General features: G+C 40.1%; 1 protein-coding gene across 2 annotated transcripts in view; it reads right to left on the bottom strand.

Moving 5' to 3' along the window:
* The window catches only part of FGD6 (FYVE, RhoGEF and PH domain containing 6), a 62,904-nt gene that overhangs the window by 33,642 nt on the left and 4,833 nt on the right, over positions 1–24,429 (bottom strand). For both annotated transcript variants that reach the window (XM_081958563.1, XM_081958562.1), the window contains exons 2-5: positions 14,230–16,582; positions 4,399–4,576; positions 932–999; positions 808–838 (exon numbers count right to left, since the gene is read on the bottom strand). In XM_081958563.1, the coding sequence (XP_081814689.1) occupies positions 808–838; positions 932–999; positions 4,399–4,576; positions 14,230–16,582 (2,630 nt within the window). The remainder of the gene's footprint in view (positions 1–807; positions 839–931; positions 1,000–4,398; positions 4,577–14,229; positions 16,583–24,429) is intronic.

The raw sequence follows: 24,429 nt of genomic DNA, 5'->3' as shown, positions 1-24,429 counted from the left end.
AAAAATCTCAACAATCAACTTTAAATGTAGATGCCTAGTAAGTCAAGCTCACATACTTTTGGTAATACTCGAATACGCTGGAAGGGGGGAGGCAGTTACTTAAAAGCATAGTTAAAATAATACTACCAGATTATTCAAGTCTTATTGTATATTTCTTCATTTACATGTTTTTAACACATATAAATAAAGCCTAAACAAAGCCTAAATAAATAACAATATATATATTACTATTTTTCACTGTTGAATAACAATCTGCAACATTTGCTCCTAAAGGACCTTATAAGAGATTGTATTCTGTATTTAATTGCATAAATAAATTAAGTCCAACATTTTATAGGCTTATGGATCATAACTATAATTAGATTAAATGCATATAATAAAATAATACAGCATAGTTACATTATATTTTCCTAACATATGAAGGTTCACCTATGTACACATAAATGAAGAATGTTGAGATGTCAAAAACAAATCTCTGGTTCTACCACATTTTGACCGTTCTGGGAATGTATATGAATTCCTTTCTGTCTATCATGTGCTTATTTTCAGCATTATTAGCTCTGAATCTAAAGACTTAAGAACATCCCCATTTATGATTCAAAACTTTTGCAGAATTTGGATCAAACATCATGATTATATCTCTTCTGTTTTAACTTGTTAGCAGAGTTCCATTAGATTTAGTGTTTTTACAAAGAGGAACATTATAATAATCCTAGTTTAAGACAATTTTTTAAAGAATTTCAGAGATGATTAAGCTAAGAAGTTTATAAATTAAACATGTTTATAAAAGTAAAATTAAATACTTACAATGTGCAGGAGCTTTAGAACATCTACAAACCTATTACCAAGAGAAGAACAAAAGCATCTCAGTGGAAAGGGAGAGGAAAAGTAAGGGAAAGTAGATTTAATTAAGTACCACACAGATACTTACACTTTTTCTGAGCTCATGATTTCCTTAGCGATGTGACAAACCTTTGTTTTCTTCGCAGATGCCCTAAACTAAAAATAAAAACAAATATTAAAAAATCAACATAGGAATAGTAAAAAAGCAATATTACTGTATTATGTATATTTTAGACATTATATTTTTACACAAAAACTTTTCCTATAATTTTATTGCATGCAGCTCTATTGTCTATATTCAATTGCATAACGATCCATATGCAGTTGAAAATTAAGTTATTATAATGATTGATAATATATTATAATAAGAATATTATAATGAGATGGTTCCATTTCTACATCTCTCTCTCTCGAGGTAGGTGTGTGCGTGTGTGCGTTAAGAGCAATAATAAGAATGGCAGAAAGCTAATTTAGAATAGAAAAAGTAAAATAGAAAGAATGAAGAAAAAAGTTAAAAGTGCAGTAAGAAAATATAGGTAGTCCTCAACTCATAACTATTTGTTTAGTGACAAATGTTCCATGTTACAGTGGCAGTGAAAAAGTGATTTATCACTGTTTTTCACACTTACGTCTATTGCAACATCCCTGTGGTCACATGGTAAAAATCCAGATGCTAGGCAACTGGCATGTATAGTATAGTATAGTACTGTGATGGCGAACCTATGGCACGCGTGCCGGAAGTGGCACGCAGAGCCATTTCTCCTGGCACGTGGAGCCATCACCAGTTGCTCTTCCGGGTTCGGGCGCAGCAGTCAGCTGGTCTTTACGTGCATTGGCATGCCAGAAAACAGAAGAGGAGCCGCCCGGTGCGCATGCGCACGCCAGGAAAATGACCTTGTTTTCAGTGTGCACATGCGCACGCAAAAAACACCAACAGGAAGAGCAAGGGCCGCGCGTGCCAAAAGACGTGGAGAGAGGATCCCGGCCGTCGCTTAGTAGAGCAGAGCTGTGGTCGGGGTTTCCCACCCTCCCTGCCCGAGTGGGCTTCTTGCGTGGCCCTCGCCCTCCAGCCCATGGCTCATCTGCAGTCCGAAGGGCTTGGCTGGCTCGGGCACTTCAGAAAAGCAGCGGCAGCGGCAGCCACAAGGGGAAGGGCAAGAGCGGCCAGCCGGTCCCTGCAGCCACTCCCGCACCAGCCAGAAGCGGCACTGTGATAGCCGCCAGGGCTTCCCTCCCTCCCACCTAAGTGGGCTTCTTGCACGGCTCCAGGCTGCGCCTCTGATGAGGATCCGCAGTCCAGAGTGCTGCCGCTTCCAGCGGGATATATATGGCCACCCCTTACTCCCTTCCCCAACAGCGGCTGTTGTGCTTTTCCTTCCACCCGGGATGCTGGCGGAGGAGCTGCTGGTGGGGAGGTGAGCTAACCGCAAAAAGACGCCGCCAAGGGCCTGGAAGAATATATCCCGCTGGAAGCAGCAGCTCTCCGGACCATGGATCCTCATCAGAGCCGCAGGCTGGAGCCGTGCAAGAAGTCCGCTTGGGTGGGGAGGGAGGGAAGCCCTTGGCCGACCGTCCTCGCCACCGCCACCCCTTCAGCCCTGGTACTGGGACACCTTGGCAGCGCTCGCCTTGCGCGGCAGCAAAGTGTGTGTGTGCGTGTGTGTGTAATGGGGGTCTGGCTGGGACCGATCAGCTGAGAGGCTGGCGAAGAAGCGGCGCTTGGAGGAAGAAGGCAGAGATGCTGGCTGGCATTCGCTTCCCTTACTTTTCACCGCCGCTGCCCCGGCAGGAAGGAGCATTACCACCCCTCCCTGCTGGTTGCAGCCCAGGCCCTGCCTGCCCTGCTTAGCTGAAAGTGGCGAGGGAGCAAGCCGCGATGAGCAGGAAGGGAAATGAGCGCTGGCCACACACACACACACACACACCACTTGTTGCCGTGCAAGGTGAGCGCTGCTGGGGAGAAATCAGGGGGAGAGGGGGGAGAAGACCATCCCTAGCAGAAGATTGTTTTCTTCTCCCCTTCCCAGATTTCTCCCCAGCAGCGCTGGTCTCGCGCGGCAACAAGCGGTGTGTGTGTGTGTCTGTGTGTAACAGGGGCTGGATGGGATCGATCACCTGAGAGGCTGGCAAAGAAGTCTTCCCCACTCCTTGAAAAGGCAGGGATAGTGGCCAGCGCTCATTTCCCTTCCTGCTCATCGCGGCTTGCTCCCTCGCCACTTTCAGCTAAGCAGGGCAGGCGGGGCCTGGGCTGCAACCAGCAGGGAGGGGGTGATAATGCTCCGTCCTGCCGGGGCAGCGGCGGCAAAAAGTAAGGGAAGCGAATGCCAGCCAGCATCTCTGCCTTCTTCCTCCGAGCGCCGCTTCTTTGCCAGCCTCTCAGCTGATCAGTCCCAGCCAGACCCCCATTACACACACGCACACGGACACTTTGCTGCCACATGAGGCGAGCGCTGCCAGGGAGAGATCAGGGGGAGGAGAGGGGGGGAGAAGGCATCCCTAGCAGAAGTTTGTGTTCTTCTCCCCCTCCTGCTGATTTCTCCCCGGCAGCGCTAGTCTGGCGCCGGGGCAAGCAAGGTGGCTCTCAAAGAGAATGAAACGGGTGCAGCGCTCTTCCAACAGCCGAGGAAGGAAGAGGAGCCAGGCTTCAGGAAAGCCCCCCTGGAAAGGACAATAAACGGCCCCAAAGAATCTGTTTCTGCTTCCAGAGGACATCTAGAAGGGCGGGGGAGGCCATTTTTTCCTTCCCCAGGCTTCAGGAAAGCCTCCGGAGCATGGGGGAGGGGTGCATGCACAGTGTGTGTGGGTGTGTGGGGGTGTGTGTGACGTGCGCATGCGCAGTTGGGTGGAGAATTGAGTGGGCACGCGGGGGGGTGCAGTAGCGAGCGTGCACGCAATTCTGGCACGCCGTAGAAAAAAGGTTCGCCATCACTGGTATAGTATTTATGATGGTTGCAATATCCTGGGGAAATATGATCACATTTTGTGTTCTTTGACAAGCGAAGTCCATGGGGAGGCTAGATTCACTTAACAACTGTGTCACTAACTTAACAAATGCAATGATTCATTTAACAACTGTGGCAAGAAAGGTCATAAAATGGGGCAAAACTCACTTAACAACTGTCTTGCTAGCAATGGAAATTTGGGGATCAATTGTGGACATAAATCAAGGACTGCCTGTAGGAGAAATAGCAAGATATAAAGAAAGCGATAAAGGAAAAGCCATAAAGAAGCGACTTCTGATGTTCTTTACAGCAGTTAGCCTCACTCTTTAAAATTACTTCATGACTTCTTTCTACTATCTAGCCTGTCTCATCATCAAAACCATAAATAACAAGTTCATTTTTTATATTAAAAAAACCTTTTGTGGTTTCCCAAGTCATAAAAACTTGGAAAAAGGGGTTTCCAGTCATCCATAAATATAAATATTGTCTTTTCTCTAATAAAAGAAGTAATGGCATTTTTTTTCTATTGCTTTCATTTTTCCCCCAACTGTTAACAGTATTTTCTAAAGACTCATGACAAAATAGATTATGTAAGTAAATGTTACAGTCTTACTTGCTTGTTTTCTTGTGCATCAGATTCCCCTTTACTGGAGTCTGAATTCGTATCATCATCATCATCATCATCATCATCATCATCATCATCAGAGCTGTTCACATCTCTTGGCATTATTTCATCATCTGAATGTATATCTTCTAACATTAATTCTGATCCATCACGTTCTGCTGATGACCTACAACATTGTGTAACATAAGCAGAGTTCCATCTAATTGTTGGTGGAAGCACAGAATGCTATTCACTGTAGAAATCTGTTAACTATTAATACAACAATAAAGTGTGTAATACAATCCTCAAAGAAAGAAATAACAGTTTCATAAAGGAACACAAATCTTGTTCAATCACAATTGTTAAAGTGATCATCCAAGTCTCTTTACAAAATTACCTTGTTTGATAGCTGTCTTAAAATTTTTGTTTTACTGGTAAAAATGTCAACATTTCTCATGATATCATTCATTTTTCTGTCCCACAATGAGAGATGTGCTTTTTAATTATTTTCTTATGAAAAAAGAATCATTTTTACCCATACTCACTTTCAAACAAAAACATTGATATTCAAAGGTTTCTGAAGGCAGTTTAAATGTACTGTATGTTATCCAATTATTGTTATCTGCTCTATTATATAAGTAATAGTCAGCTCAGAACTTAAAATATACTTTCTTAATAAATATAAATACCTCAAAATATCATCACTGTTCATTAGCTGAATTTACCTTAATCAGATTATTTTATATACTGATCTTCTGTAATAATATCAAATAATGAAATGTTTTAAATGTTGCCTACTAAGAACCTTACCAAATATTTTGGAGTAGCATACTAGTAAGCACATTAAGTTAGCATCAAAAATATGGCATGGCATTATATTCTGAATTAAGAATAAAATCGTATAAACTAGTTTAACTACATCAACACCCCTAGCAGAAAGTGTTTACTTTTGCCTTGTGCAAAGCACAGCTATGCTGCTGGAAATAAAATATGACAATTGAAATTAATTACCTGAAGTTGTTTTAAATGTAAACAAAGCTCTAATATTCCATGTTCTAGAATATTCAGGTACAGAATGGATGTGTTACATGGCATTATGATTCTGGAACACACCGTGGACCATAAGAGGTTCTTTTTATTTTTTTATTTTTATTGTTTTAATTAAACAAAACAAAAAACACAAAAACATTCTTCATTACATCTTCCAGAAAGCATGTCGATTGGTTACAATTAAATTTCGTGCGTTACTACAATCATTCTTTATATTTCATTCATATTGAATTGTACATTTTAAGTCAAAAATCTTTATACCATCAATATACCGACATTCTTATTTAACTATATTTGTTTGAGAGGTTCTTGCTTAATTAAAATGTGGTTTCATTCTAATTTTGGGTGTTGTGTGAATGGAGACAATTGAGGGTTATTTACCTGAGGAGTGGCATAAATCATAGATTCTCAAACTGCGAGACATAACTTAAGTATCACAATGTTTTTTTTTAAAGTGTCTTAGGCACCATAATTGAGCTTAGAATTCTGAGAATTACTAAATTATAAATGAGTTTTATACTGGGTTCCTGTGTAAAAACATTTAAATCATCAAGAATGTATACTTTTATTATATTATTATTATTCATATTATAAAAGATTATTTTTGGCATATGCATACACATAAATGTAATCAAAGTAGTATATTTACCTAGTAAAACCATTAGTTTTATTCATAAAGGGTTGCAAAATTCATTTTAGAGAATTGTGATATCTCAAAGTCTGAGAGCCCCTGCCACAAAAGGTAAAGATATTGGACACATGATGCAGCTATATTGGAAAGCAAAGCAGAAGGTGCAAATGTCAAACACCCAGAAAGGCCAGAATCTACGGTTACTCAATTTCTCATGAACTGATTTCAAGAGAAACCCTTCAAAAAAGGATAATTCTGAATATCAACGTATTTCAATATGTAAGCTAAAAATATAGCATACTAGGCTAATTAAAACAATCTCCCACACTGTCATGTTAAGGATTACCACAAAGTAAGATGGGTTTTTTTTTTGGAAAGAGAAACTTCTGCATAAGCAGTCATGTGAAATAAATCACCACTGAGTCATTACACTGTGCTTTGATGAAAAATGGCTTGTCACAGCCTGTAAGCCAACAGGTCTTCTCATATACCTAGAGGAAGCATTCTGGTTTGCTGCATGTAATTACTTGATTTTACTCTTAAATCAAATTAACTCAATTAAATAAAAGAATACTGTACTAGATTTTTGCCATGTTAACTTTAGAAGACAGTTTCAATCCAACGATCGTAGAGACAGATGTTCTGTCTTGAGCTGCTTCTACTAATAACATATAGCTTTTCCCTAGACATCCCAATAATCTTTTCGATCCCATCTATCCAATTTATCTGTTGTATTACCTTTCTTCTATTTCCTCAACCTGGCTCAAAATAATTTATTATTTTGTCTTGCATATTTGGTTGGTTGTTCTTGCAGTCCACAATACACTTGATTCTATTTCAAAATCAATAATTCAAAGCAGATGTTAAAGTATGTAGACCTGGTTTGAGTAGGAAGAAGGGAGCTATGAACCAATAAGGGAGGAGAAAGAATTAGTCAGTCCTGGGAAAAAGGAAAAAGCCTGGGAGAGAAACTCATAATAGCCCCGCCTTGATTTTGTTGCTCATAAAATGTGATAGAGTGAAACTTTGAAGACTTTGTTTTGCTACCTTACAACAAAGAAGAGATTCCTGAAATTCTTGCTGTTCTATGTGTTCTTGCCTTCTTCAAAGGACTGACAATACAGCTCCCTTAATCCTGGACTTAGAAAAGTTAATTTAGTGACCATTCAAAGATACAATGGCATTGAAAAAAGTTCAATGTAATCATTTTTCACTCTTACGACTGTTGCAGCATCCCCATAGTCATGTGATCAAAATTCAGATGCTTGGCAACTGACTCACATTTATGACAGTTGTAGTGTCCTGGGTTGCATATGATCACCTTTTATGAATTTCTGATAGGCAAACTCAATAGGAAAGCCAGATTCACTTCACAACTGTGTTACTAATTTAACAACTGCAGTGATTCACTTAACAAGATGTCATAAAATGGGGCAATATTCACTTAACAACTGCCTAGCTTAGCAATGGAAATTTTGTGGTTGTAGGTCGACGACTACCTGTAGTCTAATTTCTCTCACGTTTTCTTAGTGTCCAGTTTTCACAACCATATCTTATCACTGGAAGATAATCTTTTTCACTATTATGTCCTTTCTCATCATGGTATGTCATCATTTTCCAAGATGTTATATGTTTTTGTTATTAATTTACTTCTTAGGATTAATGCTCTTTTTGCTTCCCCATTTTCTTCTGTTCCAGAAGAAAATAATATAACTATCATTCTCTTCTCTGCTGTTAACTGTAGTTAATTTCAGATATTTAAATTTACACATTATTCATGGATAAATCTACTTTTTATAGATTCTGTTCTTCAATATTTAAATGCACATAGTTATAAAATCATAGGTAGTTTGGAAACTGATCATGACAAATAATGAAAAAGAGCATGGTAAGTTCATTAAAACTACGTTTTTCCTTCTTCCTTTCAAATCCATTGTTTAAATCAAATCTATATAATTATAAATTCTGAAAACAATATATATGTACGTATATTTCAGAGAAAACTGACCTTGATCATTTTTTTGCTGAACTGGAAATGTTCAAGGTAATATTTTATAAATATCAGATCAGCGTTATCATACAATTTATGTTTTCTAGAATTAATTTACAATTTATCTGTAAAAAAGTAGTAGCAGTTCTATTGGCCAAAAGCAAACATTATCTACAAACAATACCTTCTTTAGATCAGTTAAAGTTTAAATTGTATTCATTCAGCTACAAATTCTATGCCATTAAGGGAGAAGGAGACTTTTGCATCACTACACATTTTCTAACAGCTTCATTCTAGCTGTATCTCACAAATAAACAGATTTCTGATTACATTTTGCCAATAGTTTATACAAAAAAACATTTACTTTGAGAGCTGACCTAAAATTTACAGTCAAGCAACTTCTGATTCTCAAACATCAATTCTCACAGGTTGTATACATTTCCAGTTGACAAACAGTTCTTGAGATGTCAAAAAAGTTAAGGCTATGTCAGTTATGTTTTTTTAAAAAAACAAGTTTTAACATGGTACCATATAATGCAATTATATTCAATTGCATATAGTGCAATTTACTATACCTATTTCCTTAGGTGTCATGTTTAAAGCAGAAAATTAAAGAAAGGACAAAAGGAAAAAAGATTAAAAAGATGTAATAAACAAGTCCCATTCTACACAATAAAATTACAAGTGTGCTCCATTTGTAAAGCATGAATCAAATGAATATTTCCAGAAATTAAACATTAAAACACATTTTATATCAATTCAGATACATATTTTATAGTTTGTAAAATAAATTGTGATTTTAGGGATGAAAAACATAAATTACATTATCTTGGCTTTCTTAAACAGTAATCTTACCAAGTTTAAATCATTAGCTCTTTATGTCTAAAAAAGGATCTATAATTTAATGTCAATTTACAAACATAAAAAACAAGCTACAGTTTGGACTCTTTCATATTTTTGCATTATCTCATATCCTAATTTTAGTGCAATTTCTTAACATTAGTTATATGACATAATTTCTCAATTCAAATGCGGAAATGCCTTTATTTTATACTAGTTTGCTTCCTTATTGGTCTACTGAGACAACTAGTGCAAAAAATGCAGAAAATAGAAACCCAAAGTTTCACCCATAATAAAGTAAAAATATTTTTTGTAATGCAGATAATACCAAATAAACGTTCTGCATATTTATATTTACATAGATCATAGAAGCAATTGAAGATGAAACATGACAAAAATTTCCAGGTTATAATATTGTTCAAAACATGATAATTTTTTTAAATTTTTGGCACAATATCAAAACATCAGGAGTGTATACTACTTCAAGACAAGGCTTCTGTGTCTTTTCAAGTCCTGCCATTGTTTGGGTTTATGCTATAGATCAGTGGTTCCCAAATGGGTGGTACCGCCTCATGGGGGCGGTGGGATGGCTTAGGGGGGTGCTAAGAGGCAAGGGGAGGCGGCAGAGGAGTGCTGGAGGTGGCCCCCTCTAGTGACCCATTTAGAACCAGTTTGCTCATTCACCCCCGCCCATCCAGAAGCTGCTCGATCGCTCGCTCCCCCGCCCATCCGCACTATGGTAGCCCTGCCCACCGCTCACTGATTGGCTGGCTCACCAATTGCCCTGCCTGCCTCTAAGAGCCCTCTCTAAACCCAGTTACCTTTTTTTCTGCTTGGCTTTCTATAGATAGGGCTTTTAGGGGCAGGCAGGTGATTGGTGAGCCAGCCAATCAGTGAGCGGTGGGCAGGGCTACCATAGTGCGGATGGGCGGGGGGAACAAGCGATCAAAGGGAGGCCCCTTCACCTCCCTTCGCTCCCACTTTGTCTTGATGAGGTCGCCGCAGCTACCAGGCGCGGACAGATGGAGATAGCCAGAGCGGTGGGGCAGCCCGGGCGGGCGGGCATGCGAGCTGCCTGATCCTCGATCGCTCATCCGCTCACCTGGGCCGCTCTGGCTACCTCTGTCTGTCCTGCCTGGCAGCTGCAGCGACCTCATCAAGACAAAGTGAGAGTGAAGGGAGGCGAAGGGGCCTCGGTGCCCTGCCTGATCCTCCTTCGCTCGCTCGCTATTTTACCTGCACGGGGCATCTTTTGCCCTTTGCTGGCGGCCAGACCTCCCCTTCCCGGGGCGACAGGCGGTACTTTACGTGGTGCGGCCAACGCCTAGGAGGTAAGCTCCCGCCGCTGTCCCCACCCCCGTGCCCATGCTTGCAGGCGGCCATGCAGCCCTGCGCTATAAGCAAGCCAGGGATCCTTGCAAGGCTGCTGAATCCTAAGGGAGATGCAAATGGGACCAAAATTTGAAAAACAGGTGAAATTCTTTCTGGAGACCAGAAGCGAACACACACACACACACACACACACACACACACACACACACACAGAGCAAAAGTGTCTGGTTTTGAATATAATCCTCCCTAGTGCTTGGGGAAAAAATAGAGGAACATTTGGATATACATTTTGAATTAACTTGGGAAGAAAATTGCTAAAATCACTTTTAGCTGTGTTCTGTATTAAGGATTCATGCAGTAGCATTTCTTGTTGAATTAGTAGAGTAACATTTAGAACAGTCAGCTAAGATAGTTTTATGTCTTATAAGGTGCGTGGGTAGAGGACTTAGGCATAAGTGCAATGTTTGCCTGTGATTATATAATACATTTACAGCTTATACATTTGAATTAGATGTTTTTCAATTCATGTTTAACCTATACTTGGTATACTTGTATTCAATACATAAGGTGTTAATTACATCAATGGAAGAGATAGGAAACTGCATTAATGATATATATGTCAATGCATTGATTTGTACTAAAAATGTTTAGCTTAAAGAAGTTATAAGGAATCACAAATATGAGTGTGGAAAATGTAATGTAGTTGTGGATGACCCTTTGCATGAGTTGTATTGGAAAAAATAAAAAAAATCATAATAATAATTTTTTAAAAAGAAAATGATTCCCCAAAGAGGTAAAAGGCTACATTTTGCTAGAGTTATTCTTTGCTTCCAAATTGTTGAGGAAGGGGATTGGACTCCATTGTATATACTTCCCTTTCCATCCCCATGGTTCTTGAATGAAAATTATAACCCAAGAACATATAGATCTGTTAAATGTTCCCATTCTCACTTTCCATATTGGGAATCCCCATGTACCATGCAATAATCTCATCAAATAATTCAAGCAAATGTTGATGACATTGAGCTGAAGCCAAAGTTCAAGAAATTGTACCAAGAGTTTTGGTTACAGAAAGAAATTTCTGATCACTATCCTGCACTATGGACAATGGTTAAGAAACTCCTTGTTGCATTTCCAACATCATATTTGGTGGAACATGGCTTCAGTGTGGTCTCCAAGCAAAGAAAATGATTCCAGATTACTGAACGTGGTGATTTAAGACTCCTGCTAAGTGACTTAAAACCAGACATTGGGAAACTGGTATCACTTCATCAAGCCCATCCATCACATTAAGAATTTACTGAACAGTGAATTAGTTACTAATTTTTACTGAGTTTACTAAGTTACTAGTTACTAAGGTTCTTGATAAATGACTATCAGACTTTGAAAACCTGGTATCACTGGATCATGTTCAACAATTTTGTTAAATTAACATTAACTACAAAGGTTTTTAAATTGGATTTTGAATAAATGTGCAATTAATTGTTAAGAGTTTTGAATTTTACTGTTGCTATCTTCTTTCTGTCATGCCCAGTCACATGACTCCCCCAGCCACGCCCACCAAGCCACGCCCACAGAACCGGTCATAAAAAAATTTGAATTCCACCACTGGGTGGGGGGCACTGAGGATCAGTTTGTAGCACCAAGTGGACTGAAAAAGTTTGGGAACCACTGCTATAGATACTATGCTATTTTTCCCAGGAGAAGCCCATCGCTGGCATTCATTCATGTTAATTAACAATATGCTGTCAACTTATGCTTTTCCTTGGAACCTATTCATCAATACTAATGAGCTTCACATTATGAAAGGAAAAATCTTTCTTTGCTCAAATATAGATAAAAATAACCCTTATTGCTGCCATAAGGATCTTTAGAGAAACAGCTTACTATAACACAGAATTGCTTTTAAGTTTTGTAACTTCAGGCTGCAAGAATAGAGCTGTATGAATCCAATGTTTCCTTATCACAGTCTTATACATAAGCTTGTCATGGAGAAAGCTGGCTATTTGAATTATTTTCTATATGTGCAGGGAATGTAGGGCGTGTTTTACCTCTGGAGAAAAATTTAGATTTTGCAGTCCCTGACATGTAGTCTGACATACAGTATGTAATTTTGAAACAGATTTGCCAGCTCATCTAATAATACTGCAATATACACAATTTCAACATTGGCCAAATGAATATAGCAATTTCTGTTTTGAAACATATGTAAAAGTAGGCAATTTTATAATTCTAACAACTATAGGTTTTTATGTTGTGGATTTTTAATGTTATAAGCTGTTATAACCTGTGATTGAAGGAGGGCGTATAAATTTATTAAATCAATCAGTCAGTCAAATACACACACACACACTTTTTTTTCTTCAAAATCCAATGGAATCATCAATAAGATTTGTATGTAAGTTTGCAATAATTTCATCAAATTTAGTTCAGGTTTGTAGGTGTTCATATGGATGTCCAATCATCGTATTTCCACATTCAGCTGCTTAGGGACATTTGCTTGCAGATTAGGATAAAAGTTAACAGTTGTTCAAAAAGTCAAATTGCTTATGCCATAAACTGCTTTCAGACAAAATCAAGCCAGTGAGCCATCAAAAATGGTGAAAGAAAAATGTGTATTTAAACAAAATATAAAAATGGGAAAAGTAGCCTGTTCTAAAACAGTAAAAGTTATTTTGCTAACCATGCAGGGGTGAAATGCTGCTGGTTCGGACCGGTTCTCCTGAACAGGTAGCAAAAAATTCTATGGTTTGGCCGAACCGGTAGTAAAAAAAGGTTCTGACAATCAGCGGTGACAATGTCGCGCGATTATTGGAACCTTTTTTATAACTTTAGCAGGGTTGATTCTCCAGCTCTTTAGCTCCTCCTTGGGGTCTTCCCTGGCTTGTCTGGGAGGGGGGGAGAAATGGCTTCCTTCTTGTTTGCAGGGGTTGGCGAGAAGGATTCCCCATTCAGCCTTGATAGAAAAGAAGCGCGCCTTTGCTCCTAGCATTTTTCCATTTGGTGGAAGCTTTCAAAGCGAGCAAGTGCAAGCTTCTTTTCTCTCGAGGCTGAATAGGGAATCCTTCCTGCCAACCCCTGCAAACAGGAAGGAAGCCACCACCACTACCCAAGAAAAGCTGGGAAAGACCCCGAGGCTGGGCCACACCCCCATTTGGTTTTTATATTGAAGGTGGGATTGAATCTCCAGTGATTGGCAGAAAGTTCTTCAGCTGGCTTTCATTCCCGCACCCTCACCAGGTGGTCCTCCCCCCTTTTCCAAAGCACAAAAGTCTCCTTCTGAAACTGTGCATCCCGCCTCCCCTCCTCCCTCACCCTGAGACAGCTGTCACTTAAGCCCGTCCTGCCCTGCTCCCTCGCGCCCAAGTCGGGCAGTGCCACCCCCGGCAGGCTGGCTGCCTAAACCCCCTCCCCTCCTGCTGCCTTTTCTCATGCCAAGCAAAGTGGGTTGGAGAGGAATGGAAGGTTGGAAGAGCCGTGGCATTGCCTGGAGCTTTTCATCAGCTGCAGATTAGACTTCTGTCAATTCTGCTCCCCCCTCTCCCCATGATCTGAAAGGATGTTCTGACATTCTTCCCCTCCCCCCTCCCATTAATCACTTCCCCGGTCTTTGTCTGACCCAGCACTCCCCACCAAGCCAAGCCCACAGAACCAGTGGCAAAAAACTTTTAGATTTCACCACTGTAAGCATGTATCAGTAAAATCACAAAAGTGATTATGACATATATGGAGACCAAATGCACTATGCTTCTGGATAGGTTAAAAACAATTTTGAACATAGAGATGTCAGCAATAATAAAAAATATTTCACACATCATGCTAATTGTAGTTTTGAAAAGTAAGCTTTCATGCATAATGCTATGCCATAAACAGTTTACAAACCACAATAGGTGAATGTAAACAGCCTATTAAAAGTAAAAACAACCCTACAGATTGATGCAATGGGAAAAACCACACCCATCCATACAACCATAGTGTTTCCATTTTAGCACCTTACCTGCCAAAGTTTAAACAGCTTCCTGCAGGTTCATACAGCTCTTCCACCTCATACATATTAGCATCCTGGTTGTCAACAATGCTAGAATTTTGCCTGTCAAAATGTATGTTTTCATCAGTAGCTGCAAAGGGCAAATTCTCATATTCTGGAATTTCTTCGTAATGGCTCACATTTTCATATTCATGTGTATTGTCTTGAGTAACAGAACTCAACTGTCCTTGTAATGAGAAAGACTGTTCATCTAAAGACTTTGATCTTTGATTGATTTTAATTTCATTCTGAGCTCTGATTTTTTGTTTTCCCTTTTGTGAGAAAAAGCTGCCTATTTCTGCAGAATGTGCCTTTGCCGGTTTAGCTTTCCTTCCATTTGCCATGGCAATGCCATTCCCATTTTTGCTAGGCCCCTCTCCGGTAGGAATATCCCCATTGGCATTATCTGTAGACTGTGTGCCCTTTGCCAGAAATTTCTGGAAGTCACTTTTCAACATCCAAACAGACCACTTTATGTTTAGGAATTTTTTTAGTGAGCTTTTCTTTTGAGGTTCTTTTGGAGGCTTGTGTATTCTATCCATATCTACTGAAGACAAGGACTTGGCTCGAGGTTTTGTTACAGTACTGAAATTTTCTACTTTTTTTGCATTTTTTGTGTTTTTTAAGGTTTCTGGGTTTCCTGAAAATGGAAGAATAGGATGAGGTAATTTCCAGATTGGTTTTTCCAAAGATAATGTTGGAGTATCACACAATAGGACTGTGTTTTGTTCTCTGGCTGAGTTATGCCTTATCCGAGGCCCCTCCAAAGGAGCCTCTAAAGTTTTACTTTCACTAGAAAAGTAAGCACTTGTGTCTAATAGTTCCTCTGATGCAGATTTTTTCAAAAGCCCAGCTATAGCAATGCCATGTCTCTGAGGTTTCTTCGGAATGATTCGAGATGAACTTTCACCTTTTAAGTAAACATCTTTAGCTTCCTTCTTTTGTGCAGAGTCATCAAGGGTCACCATGGCAGGTAAAGGTTGATTGCATGATAATTTTATTTGTTTAGGCAAACTCATCGATAGGTTACTACACCTTACAAAGCCAGTCTCTTTAGCATCAGTTGCCAACATACTGTTATCTTCCATTGTGTTAATGGAAGTTTTTATTGAATTAAGGTCTGAAGAATGCCCAATATTTTCTAAGACATGGCAGTGTTCATGTACAATTTCAGATGACTGGCTTTGTGGAATCAGTTCTTTGGCATCAATAGATTCTGATTTTTGATGTACTTTTCTTACAGAATATGAAGCAACTTCAGATTTATCCACTGCACTTTGATGTTCTTGATTTTTATAGGAAACACTTTGAATTAGAACATTAATTTTTGCTGTATGCTTAATGGCAAACTCATGAATCCCAGAACTATCACATTCATCCTCTCCTGAAGCATCTATGCCATCTTGACGAACTAGACAGGGAGTGTGTAGCTTTCTTGGTTTTGGAACTGGAAAAGGTTTAGTTGATACTACCGAGTTGGTTCCAAATGAAAGTTTGTCAGATGCATTATCCACGTCCATTTTTTCCATATGTGCTTGATTACTCAAAGAGAAACAATTATTGTTGTTTTCAATCAAAAGAGGACCTTCTAACATTTCAGATTCTACAGCAGTTAATTTTGCATCATTACTTGAATTCTCCTTAAGTTCTTCTACATTGGCTGTAGATGGGGGAAATTCTATTTTAACATTTTTGTTATAATTAACTCTATTAACTGTTTGAAGTTTACTTAAATGTTTTTGCCTCAAATGGCCATTATTAGGGTAAACATTTTGTATCATAACATCTTCAAGTTTTTCCTCTAGATCATTAGCCTTTAAGACAACCTTATAATTATTTAAATTGTTTTCATTATTGCTTTCAAATATTGTCCCATGCTTTAGAGATGATGATGGCTGTTCATCTATATTAATGTTCTCTAGGTTTTCTAACTGTTCAAAAATGGTTGCATTTTTGTGGGTATCCTGATTTCCACATTTATGAATGCATTCAAAATTGCAAGAACAGAGAGATATAATATAAGCTGCATTATCTGTTGGAATCCCATTTTTATAATTCAGATGAACCAAGTACTCAGAAGAGTCTTTTTTGTGATCTTCTAAAGTCTTTAAATTTCTCCTTATGGAAGAGGGGACAGTTTTAACTTCAGGAACAGTCGAACATTTAAGCACCTTTGGTTTTGGCGCTATCACTGGCTTTGTTTTTTTTGAGGACTGCAAAACATCCACCACCACAACTTCTGGTTTTGGTGCTACAGGAGGTGGCACTATTTTGTGTTCTATCACCAGTCTTGGTTTTGGAGCCACTGGTGGCTTCTTAGTTTCTAGGAGGGAAAAAGGGAAAAAGAGAAATATTAGGTTGGTCAGAATAATATTGTTATAAAAGTTATAAAATTCAAGCCTTTGTAGTTTGTGGAAATAGATCTCTCTAAGGAAAAGCTTCCTCAACTGATGAGAAGGAAGATTAGTGCTAATGAATCATCATTTAATTGTGTTTATTTATTTAATAAATTGATATGCCACCCATCTCACTATCCCAAATGACTGTAAATGTTTTTCTGCCAAGAATGGCTCTTCTGAACAACAGCAGAGTGGGAGCCATCTGGATCCACCTCATTCCAGAGAGTAGGCACTGTTACAGAAAGGACATTTAATTGTCCTGAAAGATGACATTGTTTAATTAAAGAAACTCAGAGTGTGCCAACCCTTCAAAATCAAAGTGGATGGATAGAAGCTATCTCAAGTAACTTGGCCCTATGCCATGTAGGGTTTTATAGGTAACAATCAGCACCTGAAACTTCACATAGAAGCAAACCGGCAACCAATGCAATTCATGAAGCAGGGCTATAACATGCACATATCAAGGCATGTCCATTACTGCTCATGCCACTGCATTCTGCACCATTGAAGTGTTTAGGTTGTCTTCAAGGGCAGCCTCCTATAAAGTGTGTTACAGTAGTCAAGCTGAGTAGTGACTACAGCATGGGTTACTGTCTGAAGGGCCCAGAATAAAAAAAAAGTTGGCACTTCAGATGTTGTTCAAAGGCCTTCTGTCACCTGTTCTTCAAGTAGGAACTGCCTCTCCAGGAAGACCCTTAGATTCTGCACCAATCTTGAAGGGGAAGCGCTACCTCATCCAAGACCAAAGATGGAATACCGATATACCCAGATCTGGATGATCCAATCACCCACAACCACTTGGTCTTGGTACAATTGAGTCAGAGATGGTTTATCCCCATTCAAACCTGCACAGCTTCCAGGCCCTGGGATAGAATCTTGCTACCCTCATTTAGCCAGACCAGATTTGAAAGGTATAATTAACTGGGTATCATCAGCATACTGATGACACCAAAGCCAAACTGATAGATGGCCTCCCCTAGTGATTTCTTATAGAAGTTGTTGGGGGAGGGGGAAGAGAGCATGACTTTATGACGGTCCACACAGGAGGGTGCTGGGGAGCAATCCTTTGCCCCTCCCCGTTCAATCAAGCACTGACTGGAATTGACTCAGCATTATACCTTGACTATATTTATTTCTTCCACTAAAACACTTGCCTAAACATTCCTATCAAGACAACAAAATCATGAATCCTAGCCCAAAAACATTTGAAATTATCTGCCTCACTTTGCCCTGGAAAAAAAAGTACCAGTTGAACAGCTGAATTAAGGCAAATCTGTAGTTACTGACTTTAACCTCTTTGCCCTGAAAAGTAAGGAGCTTGTTAGAAGCATGCACCAACAAGAAAAATAGTTCTGGCGCTCTGAGGAACAAGACAAGATAGAAAAACAAAACAGGAATGTAATAACTTCAAAGAGAACTGTGTGGGTTTGTTTTCTTTCTGTGGGAAACGGGAAGTGAAATGAATCTATTTTAGAATAATATTATACACTTTAGAAATCTGTAAATAAAGTTTCAGTCTTGCTCCTCATTTGTTTGTAAATTCTCAACCATCAGAGATGATCTGGATATTTGCAAGCTTACTCTAAGAGACCATGCAAATTCAAAATCAATACAATAAACTCAGAACAGAAAAGAACCTGATTTCCATGCAACTCTGCCCATAATTCTTATCCACTTACACACTAGACAATTTAAGGTAACTCCCTCTCCCCCATCCTTTAAAGGAAACCTGTCCCCCAACACTGATAGGTCACATTTTCTTTTTACATTGAGAATATGTATGAAGTTTTGTTCTCAACCTATAATCCCTTCACATACAATGACTGTGAAATCAGAGGACAGCATAACTAATGTTTGTATTAGAGGTTAGGAATGAGTTTATTTAAGACACAATGACCATCCTATTCTATATCCCAAATTTTATATTAAGAAAACCCTGAATACCATTCTGAATATTTATATATTTTTGCAAAGAACATGTAAGCTTCCTCACCCAAAAGTGTTGGCAATTTTCTCTTTTCACTAAAAAGAGTACAAAATAAGTTGGAATAAGTTTTAAAAAACACATTTTTTTCACTTCAAAACAGAACACTTCCCTATTCACAGTAGACGCTTGTCCTGAACAACTGGAGACAAACATAACTTTTTTTAAAAAAAAGCAAGATTGTCCCCACACTGAGATGAAGTAGCCTATCCTCACTTTAACATTCAGCAGGATACAAAAAAGTATAAAGACTAAAACATCTAAATGTATCCTGAAGCTCTAAAAGCTGTAGTTGGAATAATCAGATGGTCTCCCATTTTTCTCCAGTTCCCTTGTATTTCATGACTAAATTTTACACTAATAACCTCTGTTGACCTACATTTTTACTCCAAAAAATACAATAATCTGTTATGGTTCTATGAACAAACTAGTAGAGATTACTCTATAATCATCATTAGGAATATGAAATATTTACAAATAGTTTTTGAATTACAACCCTTTGTTTAACAATAGTTCAAAGGTATGACAGCCTTGGAAAACATAACTTACGACTTGTACTCTCACTACCACTGCACCCTCCTCGTGGTCACATGATTGCAATTTTGGTGCTAACCAACTAACATTTATGACCCATTGCAGCATCTGTGGTTCTGGTTTGCAACCTTTCTTGCCAATTTCTGCAAAAAATGTCCAATGGGCAAGTTGGATTCAGCTAACATCCATGAAATTCACTTAACGACCATTGTAAATATTGTTGTAAAATCATTTGACTTACAATCACAACGACTCACAATGAAAATCCGGGTCTCAAGTGTGATCATAAGTTGAGGACTATCTGCCATATTAATAAGAAATATGGAAGACATGCATCAGAATTCTGGAATAATTGACCTGAATTTGTCTCAGAATAAGGATTTATCATCTGTGACTTTGTTATATAATCTCAGCAATAATTCAGCAAGACGTACATCTAGTAAAGTTAAGCTGTCAAATCTATGAACCTGAATACTACTCTTAGAAAAGTAATGGCAAAAAATGGCAGTCTTTTCTATCAATTGGTGCCTTCTCTCATTAATAATGATGCTGCACAAGAATTCAACAATGAGGGTTAGATGTATAAGTGATAGAGGATTTGCCACACATATCCAAACTCCAAAGAACACAAACAGAAATTTATTTATTTGTCAAATTTAGACACCACCCATCTGTCTTTGGTTCATAATTCAGTTTCCATATTATCTTTACCCATTTCAGTAGGGTTTGATTGGGGCACTTGACGCCATTGATTACATTTACAAAGAAGCTTTGGCAAAGCCAGAATGGGTATGGTGTGTCCATCCTTCCTGGTTCATCTTGACCTCTCAGAGGCTTTCAATATTATTAATCACCATACCCTTTTAGACTATGCGGAGGAGACTCAAGTCTAAGTGCTATCGTTATTTCCTTTTTTCTGTGGTTGATTCCAGTCAGTATTAATTCAAGGGAGAAGTTGAGTCTGAGGCTTATCATTTGAGCTGAAGGCTTGATACTTTTGCCCTTTTTGTTTAAGAGCGCTGGATGAAATCATCTGAGAGCGCTGGATGAGAGTGCTGGATGAAATCATCTGTCATTTTGGGATCCAGTACTATTAGTATGCTGATGATATCCAACCGTCCATCTCAACCACAGAAATATTCTATCTTTAATAATAATACAATAATACAATAGTAGAGTTGGAAGGGACCTTGGAGGTCTTCTAGTCCAACCCCCTGCCTAGGCAGGAAACCCTATACCGTTTCAGACAAATAGCTATCCAATATCTTCTTAAAGACTTCATGGATGAGGTAACAATTCCATATCTGAACTAGGGAATTCTCTAGAACCGTGATGGCGAACCTATGGCACATGTGCCACAGGTGGCATGCGGAGCCATATTTGCTAGTACGGCAGCCCTCAGCTCCAGCGGACATGTGTGCATCGGCCAGCTGATTTGGAAGATATGGAAGATTTTCAAGTCTCCATGTGCCAATATATTTTTCTTTCACACCTGCAACAGACTTACTGGTATCAATTTTTTTTTCTAAAATGGACAGTCAAATCTGATTCACTGATCTAGGGGTATCGCCAAGCCACGTGAGCCCGTTCACCACCCTCCGGCTCCTGTGGCTTGGCGCCTTCGGAATGCCCCTAGGTCACTGAATAGGGTTCTGCATGGCTGGAGAGGGGGGGTTGCGCAAACGGCTTTTCCGCTCCCCTCTTGCACACCTCCCAGCCTCACGATGCCCTTGCCTACCTCTCCCTGCAGAGCCAGGGCATCTCTGCTGTTACCGCCGCCCGCTGCCACCGCATGGCTTTTTCTGCAGCTTCCAAAGCACGGAGGTAGGATGCCAAGTCTTCCAGAAGTTGCCTCTCTGGTAATACGCTCTATGGTTGTATGCTCTGGGAATACGCTCTGCTGGCACCCAGCCCACAACCATAAAGCGTACTCACAGAACGGCCGCTGCCGAAAGATTCGGCTGCGGATCTCCGGTTTGGAAGCCGGAGAATAGGTTATGCTTGGAGCGCTGCAGCGGCAGCAGCACCCTGGCCCTGCAGGGAGAGTTGGGCCAGGGCATAGTGAGGTTGGGAGGCACACCAGCTGGGGATGGAATAGGCGCTCACGCAACCTCCCTTTCCAGCCGGGCAGAGCGCCATGCACTGACCTAAAGGTATCCCGAATGCACCAAGCCACGGGAGCTGTGGGGAGGGCAGAGCACCACACGGCTTAGCGCCTTTGAGATATCACTGGGTCGGTGAGTGGTGCTCTGCCCAGCTAGAAAGGGTGGTTGCCGGGTGGTTGCTCGTGAGCGGGGTCACTTCATGGCTGGTGTATTGCGCTGCTGTGACAGCACAGCATAGCTGTTTGCCCCTGAGACTGTGCGTGGCTCTTCGGGTGCCCACTCACAAGAGACTAGCCACCTGGCAATCCCAAAACAATAAGCTCCCCCCCAGATAATAAGACCTAATCAATATTTTGGGGGTCAAAAGACCCTGTCTTATTTTCAGGGAAATACAGTATGTGCTAGTTGTTCCCGACTCTAGGGGGCAGTTCTCATCTCTGTTTCAAAGCTGAAGAGCCAGCGCTGTCCAAAGAAGTCTTCGTGGTCATGTGGCCTGCATGATTAATTTTCAAAATGAAAATTGCATACTTACACTGTTCCCCGAAAATAAGTCCTCCCCAGATAATAAGCCCAATTGGGCTTTTGAGCACATGCACTAAAATAAGCCCTTCCCCAAAAATAAGCCCTCCCTATAATATTTAAATGCATGCATAGCCAGTTCCCGCCATTACCTGAGGGGGAACATGCCCCATGCACCTGCCATCCATATAGAACAGCCATGCGGAGGTCGCTTCTGCAAATCCTAGCTACCACACCCCTTCTCTTAGTGGCAGCCGCAAAAAGAGGGATAGGGCTGGAAAGAGTGTGCCAGAAACAGAGACAGAACTTCTGGCCCTCTCTGGATCAGCTGATCCATGTGCCGATGTTAAGGGGCCTCCTGCACCTTAAAAATAACAAGACCTCCTCAAAAATAAGACCAAGCGCTTATTTTGGGGGAAACACGATAGAAGTTACAGCTTCATGTTTCCATTGCCTCAAGTTGTATTTTCAATAAATATTTATTCTCTCAATCTTACCCTATGTCATGACTCTATTAAATCAATTGGGGTTCTATAAATTAAAGTGAAAAGTTATCAGTGATCTCATAAAAGAATATTTTTCACAGGAAAGTCCCCAAATTGTTTAGCAGCCACATACAGTTCTAATTAATTCAGGACTCCTTTATTGTTCAATTTACCTCAGGTTGAAACTTGCCTTTTGATTATCATCATCAAATATACATCCTACAAAAAGTTTTATCAAGTATGAATCACAGTCAGTGAGGTTTAGCAATTCATTTCTCCTTCAAAATGCTTCAGACTTCTTTGCTCAATCATGATAGTAAATAATTTGTCAGTGGCAGCTTTCAAATGTAAAACTATTTCTAAAATCTCAGAATAAAAGCAGTTTCTTATACACAAAGGGAATTGCAACAAATATTTCCCTAGACTTTTGCCAGTGAAGCAGTATTCTTCAAGCTTCATTATAAAATAACTTCTTTTATTCAAGTATCAGTTTATTTTCTTTCTTAATTTCTTAATTAAATGTTTCCTTACCACTGTTCTCCCATAATAGCTATTAGCATTATGCACAACAAAAATACATAATTCTTCTTCCAGTTTGATGCAAACTTATATATTATATATATATGCTGTTTTTCCAATGACTGTGATATCCTTTAGATGCTTGAAAGTGTAAACATAAAAGGAAATGACTCACAAAATCCCGGAAGATGTTCTTTAGAACTTTAAGGGAGGGAGAAAAGGAGAAAAGAAGTTACCATGTAAATTTTTAGAAAATCACCAATATATTCAAAACCCAAATGAATATAAATTAAATGAATAATTTAAAAAGGACAATCAATCTTGAATGTCTTTCTGAGAAGTGGGTTTAAATTAAATAAATGTTGAAACCTATCTCAATACTAGAATACTTCAGCATTAATATTTATTCTAAATCAGTGGTGCCCAAAGTGGACGGTACCGCCTTCTGAGGGGCGGTGGGATGACTTAGGGGGCCACTAAGAGGCAAGGGGGACAGCAGGGGGGCGCTAAGAGGCAAGGGGGGTGGCAGTAGGACACTAAGGGGACAACCCGAAGGGAACATTCTCCCAGTGGCTTCTCAGGCACCTTTCTCTCTTGCCGTGCAAGGAAGCAAAGTCAAATTTATTTATTTAACTACCCGCTCCAGCCTCCCCCGCCCTACTACATTAAGATCCCCGCGCTTCCCATTTCTGCTGGAAGCACTCAGGCCATGTGAGCGAGCAGGCGCGTGAGGCCCCTCGATGATCTGAGGTGCCAAACTGCACCCAGCCACCCTCACTCCCTCGCAGCTAAGGGTGGGAGCGCCTGAGATGCCGCTGGGAGAATGTCCCCTTCGGGTTGCCAGGACAGCAAATTTCAAGGGAAAACGCAGCTGCTGGAATCAGTGCGCCTGCAACTTAATGCTCTCCAAGAAGCCTGCATTACCAGGAGTAGCAGCAGGCACCACTGCCACCCCTGGTGTCCAGCATCCTCCTCAGGAGCCTCATGTCTCTCCCAAGCTTCTCTCGGGAGATGAAATGGCAGGCACCCCACTGGCAGATCCTCTGGGTGAAAGGCGAATGAAGGGTGCAGTGACGGGAGAGGCTGGCCATCCCAGAAGCCACCTCTCGAGGAAGGAGGCAGAGATGAGGCCCAGGGCTCACTTCCCTTCCTCCTTCCTCCAAGAGCTGCAGGTGGCAGGGAAAACGAGGCTTCTTTGCCAGCTTTCCAGCTGGCAAAACAGAAATTTTCACCAACTGGAAGGTATGTGTATGTGAGAGAGAGAGAGAGAGTGGGGGGGGAGGGAGAGAGAGAGAGAGAGTAAGAGAGAATAAAAGGAAGAAACAGGGAGAGAGAGAAAAAAAGAGAGAGACAAAGGGAGAAAGAGAAAGAAAGAAAAAGAAAGAAGGAAAGAGAAAGTAAGTGGGGGAGAAAGAGACAAGAAAGGAACAAAGGAAGGAAGGGAAAGGAAGAAAAGAAAGAGAGAGAGAGAGAGACATACAAGAAAGAAATAATAGAAGGAAAGAAAAGAAAGGAAAGGAAAGAAAGAAAGAGGGAAAGAGATATAAAAAAGAAAGAAGGAAGAAAGAAAGAAAAAGAAAGAGAACTTATGATCACAATTGAGCCCAACATTTTGGTTGCTAAGC

The sequence above is a fragment of the Natrix helvetica genome, assembly GCF_964273705.1.
Source record: "Natrix helvetica genome assembly, chromosome: 6".
NCBI classification, from domain to species: Eukaryota; Metazoa; Chordata; class Lepidosauria; order Squamata; family Natricidae; genus Natrix; species Natrix helvetica.
The sequence above is the reverse complement of the archived record's forward strand: the minus strand, read 5'-3'. Positions and strand labels throughout refer to the sequence as shown.